Source organism: Carya illinoinensis, chromosome 12, assembly GCF_018687715.1.
Source record: "Carya illinoinensis cultivar Pawnee chromosome 12, C.illinoinensisPawnee_v1, whole genome shotgun sequence".
In the NCBI taxonomy this organism is placed as follows: domain Eukaryota; kingdom Viridiplantae; phylum Streptophyta; class Magnoliopsida; order Fagales; family Juglandaceae; genus Carya; species Carya illinoinensis.
This window is the reverse complement of record NC_056763.1, coordinates 29,086,148-29,111,097: the sequence shown is the minus strand read 5'-3', so window position 1 is coordinate 29,111,097 and position 24,950 is coordinate 29,086,148. Positions and strand designations below refer to the sequence as shown.

General features: G+C 34.3%; 2 protein-coding genes across 2 annotated transcripts; both read left to right on the top strand.

Annotated features, from left to right (window-relative positions):
* The first annotated feature begins 549 nt into the window (after positions 1–549).
* Positions 550–3,663, top strand: LOC122290481 (protein DETOXIFICATION 18-like). Its single transcript, XM_043098211.1, has 7 exons — positions 550–927; positions 1,635–2,179; positions 2,263–2,349; positions 2,453–2,509; positions 2,624–2,862; positions 2,967–3,085; positions 3,212–3,663. Exons 1-7 carry the CDS (start codon positions 640–642, stop codon positions 3,347–3,349), a joined length of 1,473 nt encoding a protein of 490 aa, XP_042954145.1. The 5' UTR covers positions 550–639; the 3' UTR covers positions 3,350–3,663.
* Positions 3,664–12,649: 8,986 nt separating this feature from the next.
* LOC122290263 (early nodulin-like protein 2) lies at positions 12,650–14,196 on the top strand. The gene is made up of 2 exons (XM_043097885.1): positions 12,650–12,966; positions 13,106–14,196. Exons 1-2 carry the CDS (start codon positions 12,795–12,797, stop codon positions 14,062–14,064), a joined length of 1,131 nt encoding a protein of 376 aa, XP_042953819.1. The 5' UTR covers positions 12,650–12,794; the 3' UTR covers positions 14,065–14,196.
* The last annotated feature ends 10,754 nt before the right edge of the window (positions 14,197–24,950 follow it).

Sequence of the window (24,950 nt, the reverse complement as noted above, 5' to 3'; positions counted from 1 at the left end):
TTTATCGTATCTATCTTTCTATTTAAAAAATATATATATTAACGTATAAATATGTGTTTATAAAGATAATAAATGATTTATTAATATATGATGTGGAAATGACAAATAATATTTTTTTATTAAATATTATTATTCCACAACTTTTTTTACTAGAACTACTACTAGATGATGCAAATATAATCTATAAAAGTAAATATATAAATTCACACAACGATTTTGTATTATATTTTAGATTTATTTTATAATAAAATTAATTTTACAATCTAACATTATATAATATTAAATTATGTCAATTTTTGTGTTTAGTCTCGTCACACATATATATAAAAAAATACTTTAACTATAAAAAAATTATATAAAAATAAATTTATAAATTGATATGATTTAAAATTATAAAATTATTTTTATTATAAAATAGATCTAATAAATTTTATAAAATTATATTAATTTATGAATTTATTTTAGTTAATATCTTTATGTTGCGGCGGTATATCACCCACGTGAATAAATAGGATACAAGAAACATTTCCAACGTTTATTAGTATAAAAGATAACTTTCTAACCTCATCCGGTGCCTCTGTGGACCACTTATATATCTAGGAAGGAAGGGAAGAAGAAGGCAGTCGATCGGGAACAGCTATGTCGCCAGACACCAGTTCCGATACTCATATCTCCCCTTTGTTAGAGATTCGTACTGGTGACGATCATGGTGAAGAAGGATCCAAAGCAGGGTGGTGGAAGAAACTGTTGGACTTGGAGGAGGCCAAGAACCAATTGTTGTTTTCCCTGCCGATGATTCTCACCAACGTTTTCTATTACTCTATAACCTTGGTATCCGTCATGATCGCCGGCCATCTTGGCGAGCTTCAGCTCGCCGGTGCTACTCTTGCAAACTCGTGGGCTGTTGTCACGGGCCTCGCTTTCATGGTAAGTAACTCTTCTATATTTATAATCTGCTTCTTCTTCTCCTTCTCCTTTTCATTTTACTCGTCATTTTGTCTCTGAAATCTTATGTTAAGCATGCGGCTTTAATTTATACTGTATCCTAACAAATTCGATGTCGCTCATTTTTAACACCTTCGAAATAGCTTCCCGTTTTTAAGAGAGCAAGAACTTAACCGAATTCTATTTAGAGATTAAGCAAAAAATCCAACTAACAGTATGGAAATGAATTTGTATGATCTTCTTGATCATTCTCTGCCCAGTAAAATATATATAGGTTTTATTCCCTTGTGGAGGCTAGGAAGACGAAGAACGGGTAAACGCGAGAGCAGAAGTCGCAGGAGGAACGGTTGTTCAGAATGCTTTTCTATTGTTTAGTTGTTTTTTCTTGGACGGATTCATTTTCCCCATATAATTGCTTCCAAATATGACGAGGATGACAGTGATGGTAAAGGAAGGCCTATATATATTAATATTATCAATCCGTGTAAAGAAACCGCACATTTTGCACAAAAACAGAGATATATATTAAATAATAGAAATGCAAACACTGATGTGATGATTTGAGTAATGCATCTGTTTTGAACAGTATTGCTAGCCGATATTTCTGCAAAGAAGCAATCCTTCGAAACATCTAAAATGCTTCCTGATTCGACTTTTAATGGATTCTCTCGTGTTGAATCTTGTTTTAGATTGGGTTAAGTGGAGCACTTGAGACACTTTGTGGGCAAGGATTTGGAGCAAAATTATACAGAAGATTGGGGATTTATCTACAAACTTCATGTATCATATCTTCCGTCTTTGCCATCATTCTAGCCGTCGTCTGGTTTTACACTGAACCCATACTGATCTTACTTCATCAACAGAGTTCCATTGCAAAGACATCCGCTCTCTATATAAAGTTTCTTATTCCCGGGTTATTTGCATATGGCTTCCTTCAAAACATGCTGAGGTTTCTTCAAACACAATCTGTTGTTTGGCCCCTGGTTTTATTCTCAGGGCTACCTTTGGCCATTAATGCTGGTCTCGCATATGCTTTAGTACACTGGACAGCTCTTGGTTTTAAGGGAGCTCCATTGGCAGCTTCGATTACATTATGGATTTCAGTTCTTATGTTGGCCATTTATGTCAATCGTGCAAAGAAATTTGAGCATACACGGGCAGGATTTTCTTTGGAATCGTTCCGATACATTCTTACAAACTTGAAACTAGCCCTGCCCTCTGCTGCAATGGTGTGGTAAGTTTCCTCAGCATAATCTTCTCTGCCACATTCAAGTTCTTATCAAATTATTAAGTCCTCTATTTTCAAGATTTTTCCAGTTTGGAGTACTGGGCTTTCGAGATTCTGGTTCTCTTAGCAGGACTGTTGAAAAACTCAGAAACAACTACCTCGTTGATTGCAATGTGGTAAGTCCCATTATCATTTCCCACCTAGTTGAATCAGTTATAGACATGATCTTTATTGTTGAAAATTAATATTTTTTTGTATTTTTATGGATTATAACTTCAGCGTGAATACAGAAGCTATTTCTTTCATGTTTGCCTATGGTCTCAGTGCTGCTGCAAGGTCAGTTAGTAAAATAACTTCTTCCAAGTTAATCTCTGTCTCTCTTGGTTCTCCATTTCCCCATTCTGTACCAGACAATGGTAAATTAATCTTTAAACTTAATGTGATCGGCAGCACAAGGGTGTCAAATGAGTTGGGGGCAGGCAATCCCACCGGGGCTAAGAAAGCCATGGAAGTGACTCTCAAGCTCTCTATCCTTCTTGCCATCACAATTGTTTTGGTCCTTGCACTTGGGCACAATTTATGGGCTGGTTTGTTCAGTAGCAGCGCTACAATCATCAAGGAATTTGCTGCAATGACACCCCTGCTTGCCATTTCAATATTCTTAGATGCAGTGCAGGGTGTCATATCAGGTCTGGATCATACAATTTTCTAATTGAACACTCCATCTCTCCCAACTCTTCAAATATATTTACTCCATTAGTTTCAATATATACTCATGACTTTGATATTGCAGGGGTCGCCAGAGGATGTGGCTGGCAGCACTTGGCAGTTTATGTTAACTTGGCAACCTTCTATATAATCGGTATACCGATTGGATGTCTCCTTGGATTCAAGACGAAACTAGGAGTTAAGGTGAGCTTCTAATAGCTTGGTAGTATGGACGAAAGTAAGATACACATCAGAAAAACGCTCGAGAAAAGGAAAGAAAATGTCAAAATGTTAATGCTTTTTTCCCTTTGTGTGCAATACAATGTACAGGGTTTGTGGATAGGCTTAATCTGTGGCCTATTCTGTCAAGGCAGTACACTTTTGTTGATTACTCTCCGCACGAAATGGGGTAAGGTGGATCTACCAAGGGATGATCATAGAGAAACAGAAACCCCTGTTTCGGGCTAACTGAAACTGAATGCATGCAAAGCAGAAAAGTAGTTGAAGATCGAGATCACAACGTAGCTGCTGCTCGGGACACATTTTGTGGCAAAATTATTTTGTAGGGACTTTATCATTAAGTGACCTGACAGGGGAGAGATGCGGCGAGAGAGGGAATAAAAACAGAGAGACGTGGATCTTGAGGAAACCACTGCCCCCGGCATTTATTCTGTTTCGGTTTTTTCTATTTTTTGTCATTTTTAATTTACTTTTTATTATTGATGTAATTTTATTTCGTAATTTCGTTATTTTTAATAAGGGTTATTAAAATTATCAATTAATGCTTCAGCAATGGGTGTGTGGGACATGAAAGGATCTCCTTTTCATTCCACATGCTAAATAATAAAGATGATGCTATCCTGTGGCCCAATCTGCACTGCTGGCTTGCTTCTATTGTAATTATATATATATTTAAAATATATTTTTAGATATCTTTAAATATTTTAAAAAATATATAAATTCATTAATAATCACTTATTTAAACATTAAAAAAATAAAAATACACAAACAGTCAAATCCATGAAGCAAAACCAAGAGGCAACCTAGCATTTTTCAAATAATAATAATAATAATAAAAAGAAAAATTTTATAAATCACATTCTCATCTTACTTTCATCTCATTATATCAACTTTTATATTTCTTTTTACAAAAAATAAATAATAATTTATGTAATTTGTAGCATTCCCCATAATAAAATCAGCACATAACCAATCCGAGTTGACAGGAAGCTACGCACATATCTCACCCAACTGTCAAACCTAACTGAGCTACCTTTCCATTTCCATGCTTTAGATTTGCCTTTAATTAGCTAGCTCTTAAGACTTACAGTTGGAATGTTCAGGATTTTCCTGCCGTCCCACATGGAAAATGTGAAGTAATATCATGACTTCAGTCAAAAATATGTTTTTATGATCTTTTCCCCTCGTTTTATAAATGGAATTAACTCCCCAATTACAAATTACATTATTCAGTTTGCAGAGACTCCTCCGAATTTTAGTTTCTGCTGATCTTGATTGAATGATTCGGCTTTGAGTCATTTCATTCCACTTTCTCTGGCTAGTTAAATGATCATCATGTCTAGCTAGTTGTAGAATAAGTTGCATTCGCTGACCATTTACGAGATGAAAATAATCTCTGCGTTTTGTCTTCCACTGTAGTACCTAATCATAATTTCCCTTGTTCAAACGATCATAACGCACGTAGCGTAAAATAGATCATGGCATAACTCCTTGCTACTCTATTTCGAGTAGTGCACTGTGCACGTACATCAAGCGTACAAGTCATGTCCTATAACTCCGAAAAAATAAGAATTTTATTCCAACGTTGTTTCAAATGCCCTTTCGACCTCGAGGAGAACGAAGCATTTTTGGGACACACGATCGGATAAGCGTCAGGTTCGAATGCAACATCAAACCGATCGATCGAAGACCATTGTGCGAACCCAGCTTCGGACGCATTGCATGTTGTCCGTGTTTGATGTATGTTGCATCTATTTGGTGGGCTTCCACCGAAGAATGATTGGGCTTCTGCAGCGTGCAGGTGTGTTTGTTTGATCTCCTTAACCTCCAAATTTTCCGGCATCATGCATGCAGAACATAACATGCACGGTAAGTGAAAAAAAGAAAAGAAAAGTGGATTGAACAATCAGGCCGTAGCCTCCTTGATCTTGATTTTTGTTTCCCTGGCAAAACTATGTGTAGGCCACTCTTTATGGTCAAGAGTCAAATCCAGCAAGGAATGCAACGTCGACCACACATAGCATCATACACATGATGGACCGGGCCGGGTGGGGTGGGGTTAATTCAATGCCTAGCTAGCTAGGCACGTGTCTAACGCTCAATTTCCTTCCTACAGATAGAAGGGTGCCAAAACAAACTTGTACTATGGTTTCCTGTAATTTTCAGCTGATCTCTCTCTCTTCTCCTCTTTTTTTTTTTTTCTTTAATTTTAAATTTTAAATTTTTTAATTTTTTAATTTTTTCTAAGCAAGTTTGTATATATATTAAAAACAGAATTACAAAATTATCTAGGAGGATCATTTCCATTGTCAATAAGCAAAATACTAGTGTGACGCCCCCAAATTCCGTTTGGGATCGGACGGATATTTGAAGCGTCGAGACATGCAACACAAAGTTACTTGCCCCCGTTCATGACATATAAGATGCAATGTTCCTAACATGCATCTAACATTATGCAATATTCGCAGCGGATAATTTTTTTTTTAGCAATACTATACACCAAATTGAAAATATCCCAAATGCTTAAAACATACTTCATACATAAAGACCCATTGAATAGATCACAACACTAGTCCAAAATGGTTATGATCCAAAAAGTACTAAAGATGCAACTCCATTGTACAAGTAGTAATTTACGTTAACTACTATATTAACATTGACGTCGCACCGTCGCTTAGTCAACTGTGTCTAGTTGATCAGCTCCTGATTCTCCTTCAGGTCTTGTAACAAGATCTACCATTCGGGGGGAATGGTAGTTGGGACTACCAAAGTGAGATTTGATTACAAATCTCAGTAAGTTAACAAAAAACTTCCACACAAGCTAATGATGCATGCATGACAGTAAAAGCATAAATGCATAATCAAATTCATAAGTAATTAAAGCATAACTTGGCGTACAACATAGCATAATTGACATAACTTAAATTGAAACATGAACTGAACTTAACTTGACATGAACTTGATCTGAAACTTGACTTATTATGAACTTGTTCTGAAACTTGGTTTAACATGAAAAATACATACTCCACAGTTGTTGTGGCCCCATGTATTCTACGTGTAAATACATATTCCACAGTTGTTGTGGCCCCATGTATTTTACACAAACTTGACTTAACATGAAAAGTACATACTCCACAATTGTTGTGGCCCCATGTATTCTACACAAATTTGACTTAATATGAAAAATACATACTCCACAGTTGTTGTGGCCCCATGTATTCTACGTGTAAATACATACTCCACAGTTGTTGTGGCCCCATGTATTATACGGAAACTTATTCTTTAACTGCTTAAATACATACTCCACAGTTGTTGTGGCCTCATGTATTCTACGTGTCACAATTGCTGTATCTCACGTAGTGTATGCGTCACAATTGTTGTGACCCTATACATAAGTAATCAAGATGAAACGTGACTGGAATACGAAAGGACTGAAGCCCTGACGTAACATAACGTGACTTGAACATAACTTGAAATACATGACCAACTTGAGATAGAAACATTTCGTAACATGGCATAATATATAATAGACAACATATTTAACATGACATACTTGCAACAGTGAATATTACATGACTTGACATACATGTAATAGATGGCATACTTAGCATGACGTACTTGTAATGTACAGTAATACATAACAGAATATATTATGTAACAGATAAAAATTGATGACAGAATAAATTCTGTATAATAGACAATTACGTGATAACTTGGTATGGCATGACATATATGATAACACACATACATACACTGTAGTTCCTTTACTTAGCACACATACACAGTAGACTGCTAGTAAGTTAAAAGCTAACTTACCTCGATCTCCGCATTTCTTATAAAACTTCAAGTGCGACCACGAGGAACTGTAATTAGTAATTCTAAAAGTTAGAACTAAATCACTAATAATTTGAAATATGGAAAATACTAACTTAAAGAGTAAAATTTTCATTTTACTCTCTACATGTGGGAAAATGACCGTTTTACCCATAACTTAAGGATTTTGCATACTAACTCTAAAAGTTTTCAAAATTTACATTCCTCATGTAAATTTTGTCCTAAACTTAAATATCAACTCAGAAAAATTTAAAACAAAACACAACTATGAAGAACACACTATGGCCGAAACATCCATAGGCCATTTCCCTTGATTTTTGTTGCAATTCCTTCTAACTTCAAAACTCATGTTTAAACCAAAATTTTGCAACAAACATCTTCCAATCCTAAGTTCAAAACCATACTTAAAATATCCATTTAGAAAAAACTTATAATTAACACCAAACTTTTTTTTTTTTGTAAAAAGATCCAAGTACTTGAATCACAAGTTTTGACCTTAAATCAAAACATCTCCAAGAATTTCAAAAATCAGATCTTACTTCTAACATATTCATAATATCATCCTAACATCAACCATGCTTTAAATCATCAAACTAAAGTCACCAAAATCACAAAATAACATTTGGAGTTTTTGGTTTTATACTTAGTCCAAAAACAGAAACTTTTTTCTCAACTAGTTTTGATAAATCACTTAATCTATGACTTATAAATGTATGATCTTCAAACCAAACCATCACATGATTTAAAAAGATGTCCTAAAATATATATAAGCTTCTAATTCAAGATCACATGGTTAGAAATTAACCAAAACATAAATTTAGCTAAGAATATCCACACTTTGACTTTTTTGAATATCTCTTTGCATAAAATTTCATATATTTGAAATTAACACCAAATATCTTCAAAATAATAATATAACATGTATATAAGATGTTTAGGATTCTCCAATAAAATTATCAAAGTCATTGGAATAGGTTTAGACCACCAAAGAGTTAAACTTTCTCAAAACAGAAACTGTTTTTCTTCTTCCAGTTTCTAAGTTTCTAAATCTAAGAAAATATTTCATCAAAACCTTTAATCATGCAAAATCCTCAACCAATAGTCACATATACATGTTAACAATACTCCATAAAAATTTTGGACCAATATCTATCCATTAGCTTGGTCAAAAACTCCAAACTATAACATATTCTCCAGTTTATCTCCCAGAATGGCCTTTCTATAGTTTACACAATATTTTACTGACCAAATGATTTTCAAATGGGGCAAATAAGATATCCATGTAAACTAGACTAAAAAAGGAACAACTTATATGAAGAAGACTTTATGATAAAACACTTACAAAAGCTTCGAAATGGGTGTGCAAAAGACCTCCTAAAAGCTGTCCGAGAGAGAGTGTTTGATATTCTTTCAATGGAAAGTGTAAATGAAGATAATTTCGTGGGGAGAGGTGGCTGGAGATACTTATGGATGAGATATGGAAGAGATGAGGCTGGAGTTGAGAGTTGAGTATAGTTTTCTCCTACCCAAAATATCTATAAAAGATTATCTCATAATATTCTATCCAATAGTATCTACAAAAAATCAACTTAAGATATTTTTATCTAATAATATCTATAAAAATCAACTCAAAATATTTTTACCCAATAATATTCATGAAAATTACCTCAAGATATTTCTTTTTATCCAATAATATCTACAGTTTTGAATAGACGTTTTGTCCGAAAATATGAAAAAATGTTATTGCGCCATAAGACTTTAAATAACCCTCTAAGTCTAATGACACAAACCATAATACATTTTGACACTTCTAACTATCTCCAATAATCAAAAACACACTTCTGATACCATAGTAAATAATAACACTAACTATATAGTTAGACAAAAACCTATACGATTAATGGATTCGTGAAAACTTATGGGGTTTTCACGAGGTTCCTAAAGTTAATAGAAATTTCACAATTGAATTTCTAGCGGGCTGTTACAACTAGAATGAATAATATCTATTAGAATGTTACCAAATAAAGAGTTTGTAGCTGCCCATTGCGCAATTGAGTGTACAAGTCGATTTTGTTATCGATCAATTTTGTTATAGCTCCATCCAAGGTGGAAATGTAAGGAATTTGCAATGTCATCTGAGATGGTAGATATTTGTCAAACCACTTCCGTTTTAGAGATAGAAGAGATAACTAACTGGGAGTCCCCAACTAGAGAGGTTGATGGAGAGTTGATAGATTCTGCCATTTTGAAAGCCAATTTTACCACAAGAGCCTCTGCCAACACTAGGATAGTAGTGGGATTTTCCTCAGTTCATATTTGAATGACTTCCCCTTTCGAGTTTCTGCTTATTGCTGAGGCTAAAGAGAATGAGTTTCTAACCGCTGCATCAAAAGATATACATATTTGGTTTGTAGAAGGATTCTTCCATTTTTCCTCCCTTTTAGTGCTAATCTTTTCTTCCAGACCTGTAGATTTTCTTCATAAGAAGAATTTAGCTGCTATAACATATTTTGGCGGGATAGATCTTTTTTTATTATGAACCAAGTTATTTCGTAGCCTCCAGATAAAATCTAAAATCAGCCTTGCAAAAAGTTTGAAGGGATGTTCTTCCCGTGAAGTTAGACCTAGTTTATGCATGGGGTTTAAGATGAAATGCAGCCAATCTTTCATTGAAGTTATGCCCAAGGAAGTGAGATTCAGTGGCCATTTGCTTTGATTCCAAAGTATTCTAGATATGGGGCATTTTATAAAAAGGTGAAGCTGGGTCTCCTCTATTTCATCACATAGAGGGCAATTTATGGAGATTAAGTTTGGGATAAAGTGTTTGATGCACTCTCTTGTGGGTAGAATATCCCAAATAATTTTTCATAAGAGGAGTTTGTGCGGATCATGGATTCGGAGGTTCCAAATTTTTCTCCATTGGATATCAGGAGTTAATTCCATAAGAGGGAGAGCCAGATTGGAAGCAAGGTGGTGGACAATCTTAATAGTGAAAACTCTATTTTGTGTTTTGGTCCAGATGAAACTATCCGGCCCTTGGTTGGAAAGAGGTAAATGGATTTTTAGGATTTTATTGATACTATACTGTTGAAAAAGAGAGGTTAATATAGGAATATTCCATGATCCGGTAGCTTGAATAATCACCTTTGAGACTATTAGAGTAATCAAGATTTTCGATGAAGGGTCAAGGGGAGTAGGTTTGAAATTTTTTAAAGTCAGGATCCAGAGGTCTAGCCAAACTCCAACAGATAAACTATTTGTAATTTTGAAATAAATACATTTTTTCATTAACGGTCTTGTCTTGAGTAAACCCTTCCAAAAAGGTGAATCTGTGACTTTTGGGGCTGCTTTTTCAAATACACTTTGTTTCAAATATTTTTTTGATAAGAGCTTTTGCCAAATACTGGAATTTGTTTTGCACATTTCCCATCATGCTTTTACTAGCAAAGCTATATTAATATTTTATATCAAGCGTAAATCCAATCCTCCTCCTTTCTTTGGTTGAGATATGGTTTTCCAGGATTTCATGTAATGCTTATGCTTTTGGTCTTTTAGTTTTCCCCATTAGAAATTTCTAAAGCTAGCGTTCACTGTCTTACAGATATATTTTGGAAGCATGTGAATTGACATCTGGTATGTGAGAATGGCGCTTGCTACTGATCTCATGATCATTTACTAATGTCATAATTAAAGTGAAAATATAGGTAATGTATTAGTTTTGAAAGCCAGGTTTGATTGGAACATACCAGTTGAAGTGAAGTCTCTGTTGGATCCAATTCCTTCATTAATTAGATCATCAAAGTGACCAATTTAACCACCTTATTACTAGAATTTGAAGCAACGTTCATCAATATTCACTCTCATTAATATGCTCTTTACCGTGTCAGCTTGAAGCCTATCATTTTGGGTTTGGTCCAAAAGTAATGGAGCTCTTGAGAGACGTTGAGACACACTGTGGGCGCGGATTTAAGTTGTCCTTCAATTGGGTGCTTCAACTGTGTATTTATGATAGTTGGAGCTGGTACATAGAAGGTTTGAAAAATAGTGAACTGAGGTTGAGTGGACCATGATTGTTCTGTAATCATGATTGGGCTGGTTATTGAAAGAAAAAGCAGCCTGCATCTGCTCCCCCTATTATTATTTAATTTGCAAGCGCCTTGCAACATACCCTTCCTATTATTAATCATGTTGATCATATCCATCATCGATCACATTGCAATGACTGCGGCTCTCTGCCACATGATATTTCTTGTTTCTGCAGAATATCCTGGTATTTTTTAGACTCTGTCTATGGTTATGCCCTTGGCCTTGGACGTTGCATTCTGATTGCTATATACCATTGGTTATTAACTGATTCTTACCTGCATTTTATATGCACATATGCGCTTTCGTACATTGGACAGCTCTTGGTTTCAAGCTGCATGGGGGGGCTTTGGCAGCTTCAGTTTCACATGAATGGCGGTCACTTAATTCTTATACATGGTACTCATGACCGTGCATGTCATTTGCACTAAGCATACGTGGGAAGGATCTTCATTGGATTCTTTCCATTGCCTTTTCTAATATCTTGAAACTAGCCTTGCCCTCTGCAGCATTAATTTTGTACTGGTAAATTTTATTTAAGAAATCATATTTGCAATCGTGATTATGCAAGTACTGCATTGTATCTTTAAAAAAAATGAATTAATACGAGATCCACATGAAAAAAACTAACTTTTTAATCATAGACTCTATTCTTTTTCGAACTGATTGCGTGACGTTTGCACATTTCACGACTATATATAATATTATTCATTTTATTTACCTCACAAACTGTTTTATAAATAGTTTACTTGTATCCGGTCTGCATGTGAGCTCCAATTTGAATAACAATTTAGGCCCTTTTTTCTCCCTAACATAGGTTTTCTAGTTTGATTTTTATTTAAAAGTTTTAAGTTGTATTTAGATAATGAGGTGATTTCAAATATTATGTGAATAGTAATGAACAAATATTGATAAAATATTAAATAATAATAAAAAATAAAAAAAAATATGTAAAAAATAATGATAAAATTATAAAATAATTTATAATAGTAAAATATTCTCAAAATATTCTAATATCAAAACTAGCCCTTAGTCATCCAACCCATTAATTAAAAAAAAGAAAAAATAGAAATGGTCCCACTCACCAAACACCATAAAGGCTTAGGGTTAAAAAATAAATAAGTAAAACAAAAAAGCTAGAAGATAAAAAGATTCTTTTATCACTCTTCTTTTATATATATTTACTTTTGTAGTCCTTGTTGTAAGTTTTTGGGTATTAGATTAGATTTGAGAAGTCTATGCCAGTGATAATAACGTGACAGAAGATAGAAAGTAACAATATTGATAATCAAGCACAAGCACTCTGGATCACTAGTGAATCAATGATGATCTCGTCTTCCCGAAGATACAAAAATTAAATAAAAATTAAAACCTATCAATAACTCTCCAACCGACACTGCATTAAAATCCCTAAAGTTACCGTTATGCTTGAGAGTCGTTACGATTATGCCACGTCTGGGGTTCCCAACATTGCTGAAAAATAAACGGCAGTTGATTCGTCGTACCCTTCCAAATTTACACGGTTTCTGCAATATTTCTGTTCCCACGAAGGTTAACGTCAATGACTCAATGGAAATGCCTTTATAGTCCAACCCGTCCCCGGCCTCGGTTTCCACACGTACACTCTCTGTCTCTCTCTCTCTCTCTCGCTCGTGCATCGATCGCTCATCTCTGGTTTATATATATATATATAAATATACTTCTCTTAGATTTTCGAAGGATCATCTAATTCTTTGTTTCCATATATAATTCGCTCATGGAGTTTCAGAGACATATCTCCCTCTTTATTGTTCTATTTTCTTGTTTTCTATATTTATCCGAAGCTTACAAATTCTACGTTGGCGGAAAAGATGGGTGGGTCTTGTACCCCTCCGAGAGCTACAGCCAGTGGGCTGGGAAAAACAGATTCAAAGTCAATGATAATCTTGGTAATTACATTCTCGATCGTCAAGAATCGCATTGATACTTCTTTTCTTTTATAGTTTTTGTTTTTGATCGATTTATTTTGTGACTTTTGGACCTTGATTTATTTTTGTACGTGGGTGTTTTCGTTTGTTTGTTTTATAGTCTTTAAGTATAAGAAGGGAACGGACTCTGTGCTTGTTGTGAACAAAGACGATTACGACAAATGTAACACAAAAAACCCCATCAAGAAATTGGAGGACGGTGATTCTGAGTTCAACTTGGATAGGTCCGGACCATTCTTTTTCATCAGTGGGAAAGGGCAAAACTGTGAGAAGGGGCAGAAACTGACTGTTACTGTTTTGTCGGTAAAACACACCAAGAAAAACCCTCCTCCTTCGTCTCCTCCTGCAAACTCACATGGACCAGCCATGTCCCCGGGGTCACCGTCACCTGGTTCCAGTGCTCCGAAGAAATCACCAGTATCGGCTCCATATCCTACTCCTAAAGCCCCAGCCCCTGGTACTCCGACCCCGGAATCTCCTAAAGCACCCACTTTGGCACCGGCTCTGGCGCCTAAATACCCAGCTGGACCAGCCTTGGCACCAAAGTCGTCATCAACCCCTATGCCAAACGCTCCGGAAACACCACCAGTATCAGCTCCATGGTCTTATCATGGGCCTGTGCCAGCGGTATCGCCACCATCGATCTCAATTCCTCCAGAAGCATACGCTCCAACTACGCCAGTATTAGCTCCAGGGTCTTATGGGCCTGTGCCAGCAGTATCGCCACCATCGATGTCAATTTCTCCAGAAGCATACGCTCCAACTACGCCAGCAGTGTCGCCATCCTTGGCACCTTCTCCAGAAGCCAACACTCCAGGTATGGCACCATCTTCAACATCTCCAGCTTCAACACCTGAGTCAACCCCGCCGCCATCGATGGAACCGACAACTTCTACACCGGAGGGGGCTGTTACCCCCCCATCTGGGAGCCAAGTCGCACCGACGTCGCCACGGTCATTTGCATGCGCTGTAACAGCTCCTACGATTACTAATGTGTTAGCAGGTACCGTTACACTCGCGCTGAGTATGGCTCTGATGGGCGCTTTGGGTGCTGTTTAGAAAAGCCCCTAAAAAATAAAATTATGTCTAATGGTGTAATAATTTTTCTTTATTCTAGTTTGATTTGTTCATTTTCAGTTTATTCGAATTTTGAATTTTCGTAGAGAAACTTTATCAGTTCTTAATTTTTTATATGGATTTTTTTGGTTCTCGTGAGTTTTATTCATATCAGTTATATGAATAAATAATGGGTTTACCTTTTTTTTTTTATTTTCTTCTTTCTAATTTTTCCCATTTTCCCTGCATTGGATCTTTCAGCTTCCAACAATATTCTACAGAACTTTGCTATGCATAAGTCCCTACCCAACACATCACACAATTTTTTATTCTATATACAGTTTCCCCAATTTCCACGAGTAAATCACATTAAAGGTCCATAATATTATTTTAATACATGGATTGATTTTTTTTCTCAATACTATCAAACTGAGGTACTTCATGTGATTTTGATATATGTTTTGATAAACAGAAATAAAATTGATGTGATTTCATATATTTGTTAGATTATAAAATTATTTTTACTATAAAATAGATTTAACAGATCACTTAAGTCTTGTTTATTTAACTAAAATTAAAAATCTCATCTCATCTTAATTTATCATTATAATTTTTTCAAATCTTCATATAAAATATAATAAATAATTTAATTTTTTTAAATTTTAATATAAAAGTAATATTTAAATATTATATTATAATAATATTATATTTATTATTATTTAAAATATCTCGTCTCACCTGTGTAATCGGAACGTTAAAATTAATCAATTTATAATATTATTTTTATGTAAATTTGTTTGGATGAAACTAGAGTCGGCTAAATTTTTTTTTTTTTGATTTTTTAAAATCATTTTTAATACTTTTTAATAGTTTTAAAAAATATAAAAAATTTATAATAATATTAAGTACTTTTTTCTTAATCATTAAAAAAAAAAAGGCAAGCGGTGGCCATTTTTCAATTTTTTTTTATCGCTGTAACAGAGTCCTCTCTCATAAAAGTTGGTACCCCGTGCCCCAACTTTCTTTGCTTGCAATTATTGAACCAAAGGCCAGTTTGTCACGAAAAGCTTTTTCAGTGTATGGGGTCGCACAACTTTATTTTATTTGTAATCAAGAAAACGACACGAGCTTTCTAGCTAGCCAAAACTCTGTGCTTCAGACACCACCGACTTTAGCCAGAAACAAAAGATTATTCTTAATGGGGGAATACGATCTTTTATACGATAATGTTCCTTTTTTTGCATCGATCCCACCATTGATAAAAACTTGAAATGTAAGCTAGCTTCTTCAACCTTAATGTCAAAGATGAGATCTAGTTTTCTTCGGATCCTTAATTATAACAATGCTTACACTTTTTTTTTTTTTTTTAAAAAAAAAACACTTCCTATGAATAAAAATTTACAAAGTATACGGATCATCGGATCTTACATTATTTAATGTCATGCATGTCGTTTACGCATAAAATACTATGATATCAACATGTGTTAATCATCTGTTTTCTAGAAGTAAAAATTATTAATTAGGACAGAAAATAATGTGAAAAGATCACACATCGATCTGTTTTATTCGGCCAAATCTCCCTCTCTTTATTTTCCCCCACTCTTTTCTTGAAGAAGCTTCAGAGGCAGCATATATCCAAGCACCTAGCTGCCTTGCAACCACGGCCATGACCAACGGTCTTATGCGCAACAGCCGCCATGCACCACCAATTTTCTGGGTGTTTTTTTTTTTTTTTTAACAGCTACTAATGATTTCATCAAGATTTTATCACATCTAATTATATTAATAGGTGGTTATGAGATATTTTAGGTGACTTTTTATTTAAGTGATTCATTTATAAAATTAATTACATTAATCTTTTATTAAAATATATATCGTTGATAGATATATATATCCCTCTCTACATCACGGTTAATTCAAACAATAACCATTTGACGCTCCAAATTAAGTTTATATATATATGTATAAGATGTCGATCGAATTGTCCAAAAGAATTAAAGTGGGCAGGACCATTGAAATGGTTCTTGTTTGAATTATCTGTGATGTTGAGAGTGTGAACCAGATCAGGAAGTTTGGTTCGGCGACGAAGCTATCAGCCTATCACACAGTGCAGCAAAACTCCAAGACTAGTGATCTACGACGCCTTGACCTCGGATATAAATTAATGCTGGAAATGAGCAACCCCAACATGCCGGAAGATGATCATTAATGCTATTATTATATATATATATATATATATATATATATATATATATGTATGTGTGTATGTGTGGGGGTAACGCTTAAAAGTAATATAACATGCTGTTAGGGGAGAAAGATTCATTCTCGACCTGCAGAGATTATTCGAATGTTGATCAGTATAGTGTGGAGCCTTTAGTGGTAGTTCCGTGCTATTGTAAGATGTCCATTCATTCATCCATAGTGGTGAGCAATAAATAAATATAGAGAAAATAAAGAGACAAAAATACATATATTTACGTGATTCGGCGTAATGCATGTCTACATCTACGAGGGTTTTGAGAGGGGAGAATCCACTATAATATGATGGTTTTACAGTCTCTTCCTGATCTCTCATCCTTGTAGTATAATAGAGATCTGAGCTCTATCCTCTAGTTTAGATCTCGTCTCTTATAAAGTCATCTGGAAGCCACCTTTATCCTCTGCTCCTCATTTGCTTTATGTTCCATCTTTTTTCCTTTATGTCACATCTCCACTTTTCCTCATAATAACCATTTCCTTCCTCTGCTCTTTATCCCTTTATTCCTTCTCTCTTTCTTCCTTCCTAATGAATCCCCTCATATTGGGCTAGGCTTGGAAACTCAGTTTGGGACTAAGATATTTTATCCCCTCAAGTTGCCTACGATTCTTAAGGCCAGTTCACTCCAAAAGAAGGTCTTGGAAATCTTCAAGATAAAATATGTGACTAAGGTAGTTCGTAGAAATCTGTAATAAAATAAATTTCAAGAATGGATCCCTTGCTTTCTACTTGAGTTAGGAGATAAAGATCTCCCACCGCAAGGCTAGGCAAGAGATAGGCTCGACAGCATAATATGCGAGTGTGGAGCTTAGCTATAGTGGGAGATGGGCTCGGCCACATAAGGTGCGAGCACAAAACTCGACTATGGCAGGAGATGTGTTCGACTGTGTAAGGTGCGAGCGTGAAACTCAGCTTTGACAGGAGATGTGTTTGACCACAGGAAAGGGAAGAAAGATTCATTCTTGGCCAGCTGAGACTATTCGGGTGTCGATTGGTGTAGTGTGGAGTCCCCAGCCATGGTCTAGTGTGGTTGTACGGTGTCTGTTCATTCATTCATGTTGGTGAGCAGTAAATAAATGCATAGAAAATAAAGAGACGGAGGCAAATAGATTTAGGTGGTTCGACATAATGCCTAAATCCACAGGGGTTCGTGGAGCAGAGAATCTACTATAAGATGATAGTTTTACAGCCTCTTATGGTCTCTTATCCTTGTTGTACAATGAAGATTTGAGTTTTATCTTCTCATTTAAATCTCGTTGCTGGAGTCTCTATTGTTAGGTTGAAAAAGTTTGAGAAGTTGAAGTTTTTCCCCTATAAAATCATCTGGAAGCCTCTGTTATTCTCTGGTTATCCCTTGCTTTATGTCTCATCTTCTCACTTTTATGTCGCATTTCCATTTTTTCTCTTGACATAATTTTCCTTCTTCGGCTCTTTGTCCCTACCTTTCTTCCTTCCTGATGAGTTCCCTTTCATTGGGCTTGGATTGGAAACCTAGTATGGCTCTGAGATATTTTATCTCCTTCAAAATGGTTTATATTTCTTTATTTTCCAGTTGAAAGGAAAAGATTAATTTTTGGATTTCAGTAGAAAAATTAACATTACAGATGATAATAAATTCTGCAATGCTAGTTTACTTTATATCAGCTTCTTATTTGAATTCATTAAATTTGACTAAAAAGTACATGATGATGCACTCATTCTCCATATATATCTGATTCAAGGCCTAAGGGAGGAAACCCATGTACATAGACTTTGAATGCAAAATTAAAAATGCAGCAAGTGTGGAAGGTCCCTGAACTGCATCCATTTCCTTGGACTCAGACCAGTCAATAAACAGGCTAAGAGATCTGCTACAGCGTTACACTCCCTATACACATGCCTTACCACCACCTGCATAATGGATAGGTGCCTTTGTATTTCTTCCCAAAACTCCTCTAGGTACCAGATTCCACATTGCTTTTTCTCTCGCCACTTCACCACCAAAAGAGCATCTAGCTCCACTTTGAATTTCACTATACTGAGTTCTCTACAGTACCTTAGCCCATGGAGAAGAGCCGTTAATTCTGCCACATTATTAGTACCGTGACCCAGTCCTATTGAAAAAGCCATCTTCAACCTCCCCGCATCATCCCTTATCAGCCCCCCGACCCCCATTCGGCCTGGGTTACCAAGGCTGCTACCGTCCACATTCAATTTGGACCATCCCTTTACTAGCAAATTTCATTTTACAATTCTCACTCTTTTTCCTTAGGGTGCCTTAAAAAGGAATGGACAATGCCTTTAGTAACTCATCATTCCCAATTTGCATTTTATTTCCAAATTTTAGCCGAACCCCAACCCAAATGATTGCATCTTTTTTTGACTATCATAGGGACTCCACTGAGTTCGCCTTGCCTTCCATTCTTGCTTTGCAATGCCACAACCAAAGAGACCAAGTTATGATGGCTGACATAAGACCAATACACCCATTTTGGGATGCTCGAGCTGCTTGTCGGAACCAAGCTTCTATTTTCTCCTTCCAAGATGTCTTCAAATCAAAAGGCATGCCCTCTTGGATAGCCGCTCTGCGCCATATTTCCTCCGCAACTTTACCTCTAGCCAGCACACGGTTTTGGTCCTCCACACACCCCTCTCCTCAACATTCACATTTTGAGACCATTGGTATGCCCAGCTTTTGTATTCTATCGTCCACATTGAGGCAACCATTCATTGCCTTCCACACCATTACTAAATATTTTTTTTGGAGGGCTGCATTCCAAACCCAATCCGCCCATTCCATTTTTGGTGTTTTTAACTCTTAACACAATCCCACTGCCCACATGCTCCTGGAGGAGAAACTGCCATTTACGTTTAGAATCCATATCAATAAATCTTCACCTTCTTTATTTTGGCCTCATTCCTCTAGTGTCTCTTCCAATTTATTCTCCTCCACTAGGCTCCTAAGCAACTCCACGTCCCATCCATTTTTATGCATGTAAAATTACTGGATATATATATATATATATATATATATATATATATATATATGTGAGATATTTTGCAATTGGAAAATTAACTTAAATTAACATATAGTAACATAAGACGAGCATATTGAGCTAGAATATTAAGCCATAAGTGTAGGGCTAAAATGGCTCGACTCATTTCCACCAATTATTATACATAGAAACAAAACCACATTAATTATAGGGGGCTCTACAGCCACCATTGGAAGCTCCCGCTAGTTGATTTTATGTTTTTCTTTTTACATGTATTTTTAAAATTTTTAAATATTAAAAAAATTCACAATATTATTAAAAAGATATTTACTTAATTATTAAGTTAAAAATAATAATAATAATAAAACAAAAAATCTCAACGATAGCCCCGCAAACTACTAGTGAGAAGAGAAGCATTTTCCTTAATTATATCGATTGGCAATAAGGATTCGAGACTCCAATACAGCACCAAACATATTAATGCTTTCCCAACCAGTGTCATAAAAACACCAAACTAGAGCACATTAGCGGCTAGACCCCTCATAATTTCAACTGGAATTAAGGGTACGTATCTGGACTAAAGTACCTAGCTTGATTTACTTTTCAAAAAAAAAAAGTACCTTGATTTACAGCTTAGGTCTATGCATGGTTTCATGAAACTGGTGGACGCCATGTATGCACGTCACGTACGCCACGCAATTCCCATAATAATTAAGATGCATGATTGCACCGACTAATATCGGCCAGAGGTATATGTGCATTAATACAGAAGCTAGGGCCATGTCACTGATCTACATCATGAGGAACTTAACTAAAACCGTACGATTATGCATATACAACATGATGATCATGATCACTTGGGATTCACACCTTTAGTTAGGACGACAAACTTGATTGAACTTCATACTTGTTAAGCTGCCATGCTAAGCAACACGGAATCAGTTAAAGAGCTAGGTGCTTAATAATTCATGTGCAGCTTGTATGTAGTACCTTTGATCAATAATTTGTATATAATGAGGACACGGACACCTCTAATCATGACCAACTGCAAGAGTATATATTAATGTACACGGCTCTTATGTTTCTTCATTTTTAAGCCGATTTTCAATCATGCAATTAATATTATTTAATGACAATAAATTAAGTCACGATGTAAGTTTTAAGGAAATTCCAAATGTCATCATATCAATATTTGAAACGCGTAAATATTATTATTATTATTATTATTTGTATTTTACGTTTAATAATCAAAGAAAATCAAATTTAAAAAATTTCACAAGTAATTTATAACTAAAATTAAGTAGTTAATAATTATTTTTTTGTGCTTCATCTTCACGTGATGTTAAGTTAATTTTCAGTATTTACGTGTTGAATCGTAGATGTGAGGCTCCTCCCAATGGCCGATTAAAAAGCTTTCGTGTCGACATGATCCCATTAGTGTCAAATCGATAATGAAAATGACTTTACTTAGCAGAATGTGATTCCTTGCCACGTCTCTCAAGACGACAAACAGTATTGGAACTTTTGCAACACCACCAATTTATTTCCACGTACACTCGTGTCCAAATTATAATTATCGCCCGAAATCTGTGTGCTTTTAGTAATTACATATCTTCCTAGCTAATACAACGTCAACCGATCGAGCAGCACATAATATAATCCGTACAAAAAAGTCCCACACTTGAGTGCCATATAAATGAGGGAGATCGACATGAGCTGGTTTGAAAGCTAAACCCTACCGCTTATAATCGTTTGCAGTAAATGTGGTATCATATGCTGCGGATAAGGTAGGAGTATTTTCGTTTTCTTTCATTTTCGTGGAACAGAGACCAGACACGTGATGCATGCAGCTTTGATGAGACAAAAGACTAGCTAATCTAACTTTGGTCCATACCCTGGCATCCATGCATGCACCATTCAGCTTTATGCGATGATCATGTCGGCAGATTATACATAAATCAGGGAGAGAGAGAGAGAGAGATATAGGACAGGTTTGATAAATAGAATGTTTTATTTTATTATTTTAATTATTTTAAAATTTTTATATAAAATATAATAAATAATTTAAATTTTTTATATTTTAAAAATAATAATAATATTTTAAACTTTTATTTAAAATTAAAAAATTTCATCTCATTGTCTAAATCAAATTGTCGGCAAGAGATCATAGGAGAGAGGGATCGAGTTCTCTAGTCATCGCATCCCATGCATGGCCCTTCAAGTAGTTGTAAGGTCAAGAAAGATCAGTTCGAAACTTTTATGCTGCTAGGCTGTGTTTTGTTCCGAATAAAACAAGGAAACTAAACGCGCAAGACCATATTTCAAAAGAAAACTACTTATTTTTCATTCTTTTTAATGAAGATAAAAATAAATAAATAAATAATGTTGCGTTTCAATGTGTTTGGCTACCCTCTTCTTCAATTTATCGTAATTAGATGTCCAAATTATTTCTGTTAAATTCTTTTCATAGTTTCTTTTACATTTGGTTCTGCATTTATTTATATTTTTTTTCTCATAACAATAAATATTTAAATATTAGATCGAAAATCATTGATATTGAATTCATCAAAGTCTAGCCAAAGATAAAATATAATTTTTATCCTCCAAATACATCTTTATTAGATTAGTCAAATGGATAAATAGAAAACTTTGAACTATAGTAAAATTATGGATTCCTTTAAATTTGAACTGTTACAATTCACTAACCAAATATATTTTTTTTATTCCCGTTTAATCCCATAATGGTCTTTTTTCCTCTCTCTCTCTCTCTCTCTCTCTCTCTCTCTCTCTATTTTCCTCCTCGCGTGTTTTCTCTCTCCCTTTCTCTCATTTTTGCAGTGCACTGAGTCGAGCTTCGTCTTTTCGATTCTTCACACAAAATCAGAGATCGCTCCACACTAGTTTGAGATTTCGTGCTCTAGCTTCCTTGCGCGACCTTCTTCTTAGCTAGGTTCGTCTCCTTCTCAATAGCTAAAGCAAAGTGAAAGCAAAGAACCAAAACGCAGAGCCCAAAACCAAAATGACATCGTTTCTTACCAATGGCAAAGTCACTATCTCCCGTAGTCATGGACATCGATGACAACGACCACATTAACCACTCTTTCAAGCCCAATAACAAAAATGATAAGGGCAAAAACATCGTCGTTGTCCCGCAGGAGTCCGAAGTCATCCCCTGGGTCGATAAGATTGCTTTTTTCATTATGTATGAGATAAGAAAGTAATGTATTGGCCCCAGCTTAGTACAAGTGTAAGGTGTGCCAGAATTGTGATATCACAATCTTGAGATGGAGAAGGAGAATTTCACATTTGAGCATTGTTAGGTAGAAGAAATGTTGGTAAAATATATTTGTTAGATAATTAGGTTGAGGAAAAAAATTAGTTGAAAAATAATAATTAATTTAAGAATTAAATTAAATTATTAATATACATATAGTTAGTGTAATTATAAAATATAAAAAAAATTAAAAATATTATTATTAAAAAATAATATTATATTATTATTTAGATGAATTTAATAATCACTATGAATAAAGACATTTTAAATTTATAAAAAATATATACTTTTCAATAAATTTTGAACATCATGACTTTAATGAAATCAATAAGGATGCTCGGCCAGCTCCAAGAGGTGTAAATAATTTTTTCTGGCCTCCTAATTTTTTTGGTCATCATGAATCTATTTTCTGCTGATCAGAATTTTCCACTTCCACCGTACACCGGAGATGATACAAAACAAAACACAGGTCAACTACCGATGATGAAGACAATATAATATCATGTATTGTGAGGGTTCACCAGTCTCAAACTTAGCCCACATGTACGTTCGAGGTTAATGCTAGTGCATGCTCTTTTCCTCCATAATGAATCAATGATTTTGTGGGGGAATCTTTGGGACCTGTGAGATCAGTTGAGACAAGACAATTATACGAGAGGTTGACAAAATATATTGAAATCCCATTTGAATCATAATAAGAAAAATAGACTTTTGTGATTAAATTTTTGTGATTAAAAAGATTATTTTTTATGAAAATTATGAAAAATAATCATTTTAATTATTAAATTTTGATCACAAAAGTCTACTTCTCTTGTAGTACCAATTATTTGAATATTCTAATAAATCAAATTACCACACACATGACAAGATCAACAAAATTCCTTCAAATTCTTTTAAAATCGTACTCAAATTTAAATAAGAGATAAATATATAAAGTGAAATTTATAATATTTATTAAACATTTAATATCTTAAAACGAACAATTTCGTGAACATAAAATATATAAATATATATTTTTAAAGATAATTTTCATAATTATCAAATTATTTTGATTTGATTTTTACAATATCTAAGATATTTACCTTATCTTATCTTCATGTAATTTTTTTATAAATAAATATGTATGTCTTATAGTCAATAATAATTGAGAAAATAAAGATGTAACCCAAAATCTCTTTCATTATTTTTCTGATATGCTTCATATTATTTTATATTATATTTTATTTTCGTCTCACTTCATATGTTTATCTATATATATATATATATATATGTCCTACTTGAAGCCCTTATGTATGTGTCATTCAGCCATGGGTGTATTTATTTTTGTCTTTATATATAATTATGTCATTGAAAAGATTATTAATTGTAACTGATCATGAAGCCGTATGGATGATTGATAATATCGGCTTAGTGGTAGATTAAATATATATCCATTGTACAGTCAACACAAATTAATCATCTCGATGTAAATCTTCTCAATCTCTTTCGTATTAAATCTCTCGATTATTCAACACATCATGATGTGTTCAACATAAACGATAAAACTCCATGCACATGCAACGACAAGATTATTAAGAGAAGTCAAAAACGAGAAAAGAAGGAAAAGATTAGAGAATTGATAGAATATTGTATTTATTAATGGGCTGGGCTTTGATTGTGCCGGTAATAATGGGCTCTACTTGTCAGGCTCCAAAACATTTGAAGAACACTTCTCTTTTTTAGCAGGATTTAATTCATTAAAAGAGGTATGCATGCGGATGAGTTAGAAAAATGAAAGAAAAAAAATTAATTAATAATAATCCAGCAATCACATTGATATGTACATTATCTGGCTACAGGGTTCAAATATTAATAGAGTAATATTACACAGTATATTCTCATCCTATTTTTATCATATTAAGTAAGATATGACATATTTATCACTGTTAGATGATAAATAAATATGTAATAAATGATCATTCAATAATGATAAATATGTCACATCTTACTTAATAGGATGAAAATATAATGATAATATAATATATAGAATTTTTCATAAAAAAAAAAGGTCGTTCCTCACTATTACAGAAGGGCATGCAAAAAGAGAGATCATATAAAATTTCAAACTATTTTTTGTTTACTTGAATTTGAAGCAAACATCTAAGTAGACAAATTCTTTTAGCAATTAGTTCATGTTTAAATATAATTCTAATTTTTGGAAGTAATTAATGTGGTTGAACATATTTTCCATAACATTAATCTCAACCGACGGATTCAAAATAAACACTCCTAAAATATTCGAGGGGTATTTAAAAATGATAAATAATATTTATTTATTAAACAAATCACTAAAATTCGAAGAAACACAGTTTAGCACGTGCTAAGAGTACGAGGGTTGAAAACC

Coding starts and splice junctions, on each gene's coding strand:
- LOC122290481 (XM_043098211.1), top strand. CDS start 640: ATGTCGCCAGACACCAGTTCCGATACTCATATCTCCCCTTTGTTAGAG. Junction 2,863..2,966: donor AGTGCAGGGTGTCATATCAG/GTCTGGATCATA, acceptor TTGATATTGCAG/GGGTCGCCAGAGGATGTGGC. Junction 3,086..3,211: donor AGACGAAACTAGGAGTTAAG/GTGAGCTTCTAA, acceptor TACAATGTACAG/GGTTTGTGGATAGGCTTAAT.
- LOC122290263 (XM_043097885.1), top strand. CDS start 12,795: ATGGAGTTTCAGAGACATATCTCCCTCTTTATTGTTCTATTTTCTTGT. Junction 12,967..13,105: donor CAAAGTCAATGATAATCTTG/GTAATTACATTC, acceptor TTTGTTTTATAG/TCTTTAAGTATAAGAAGGGA.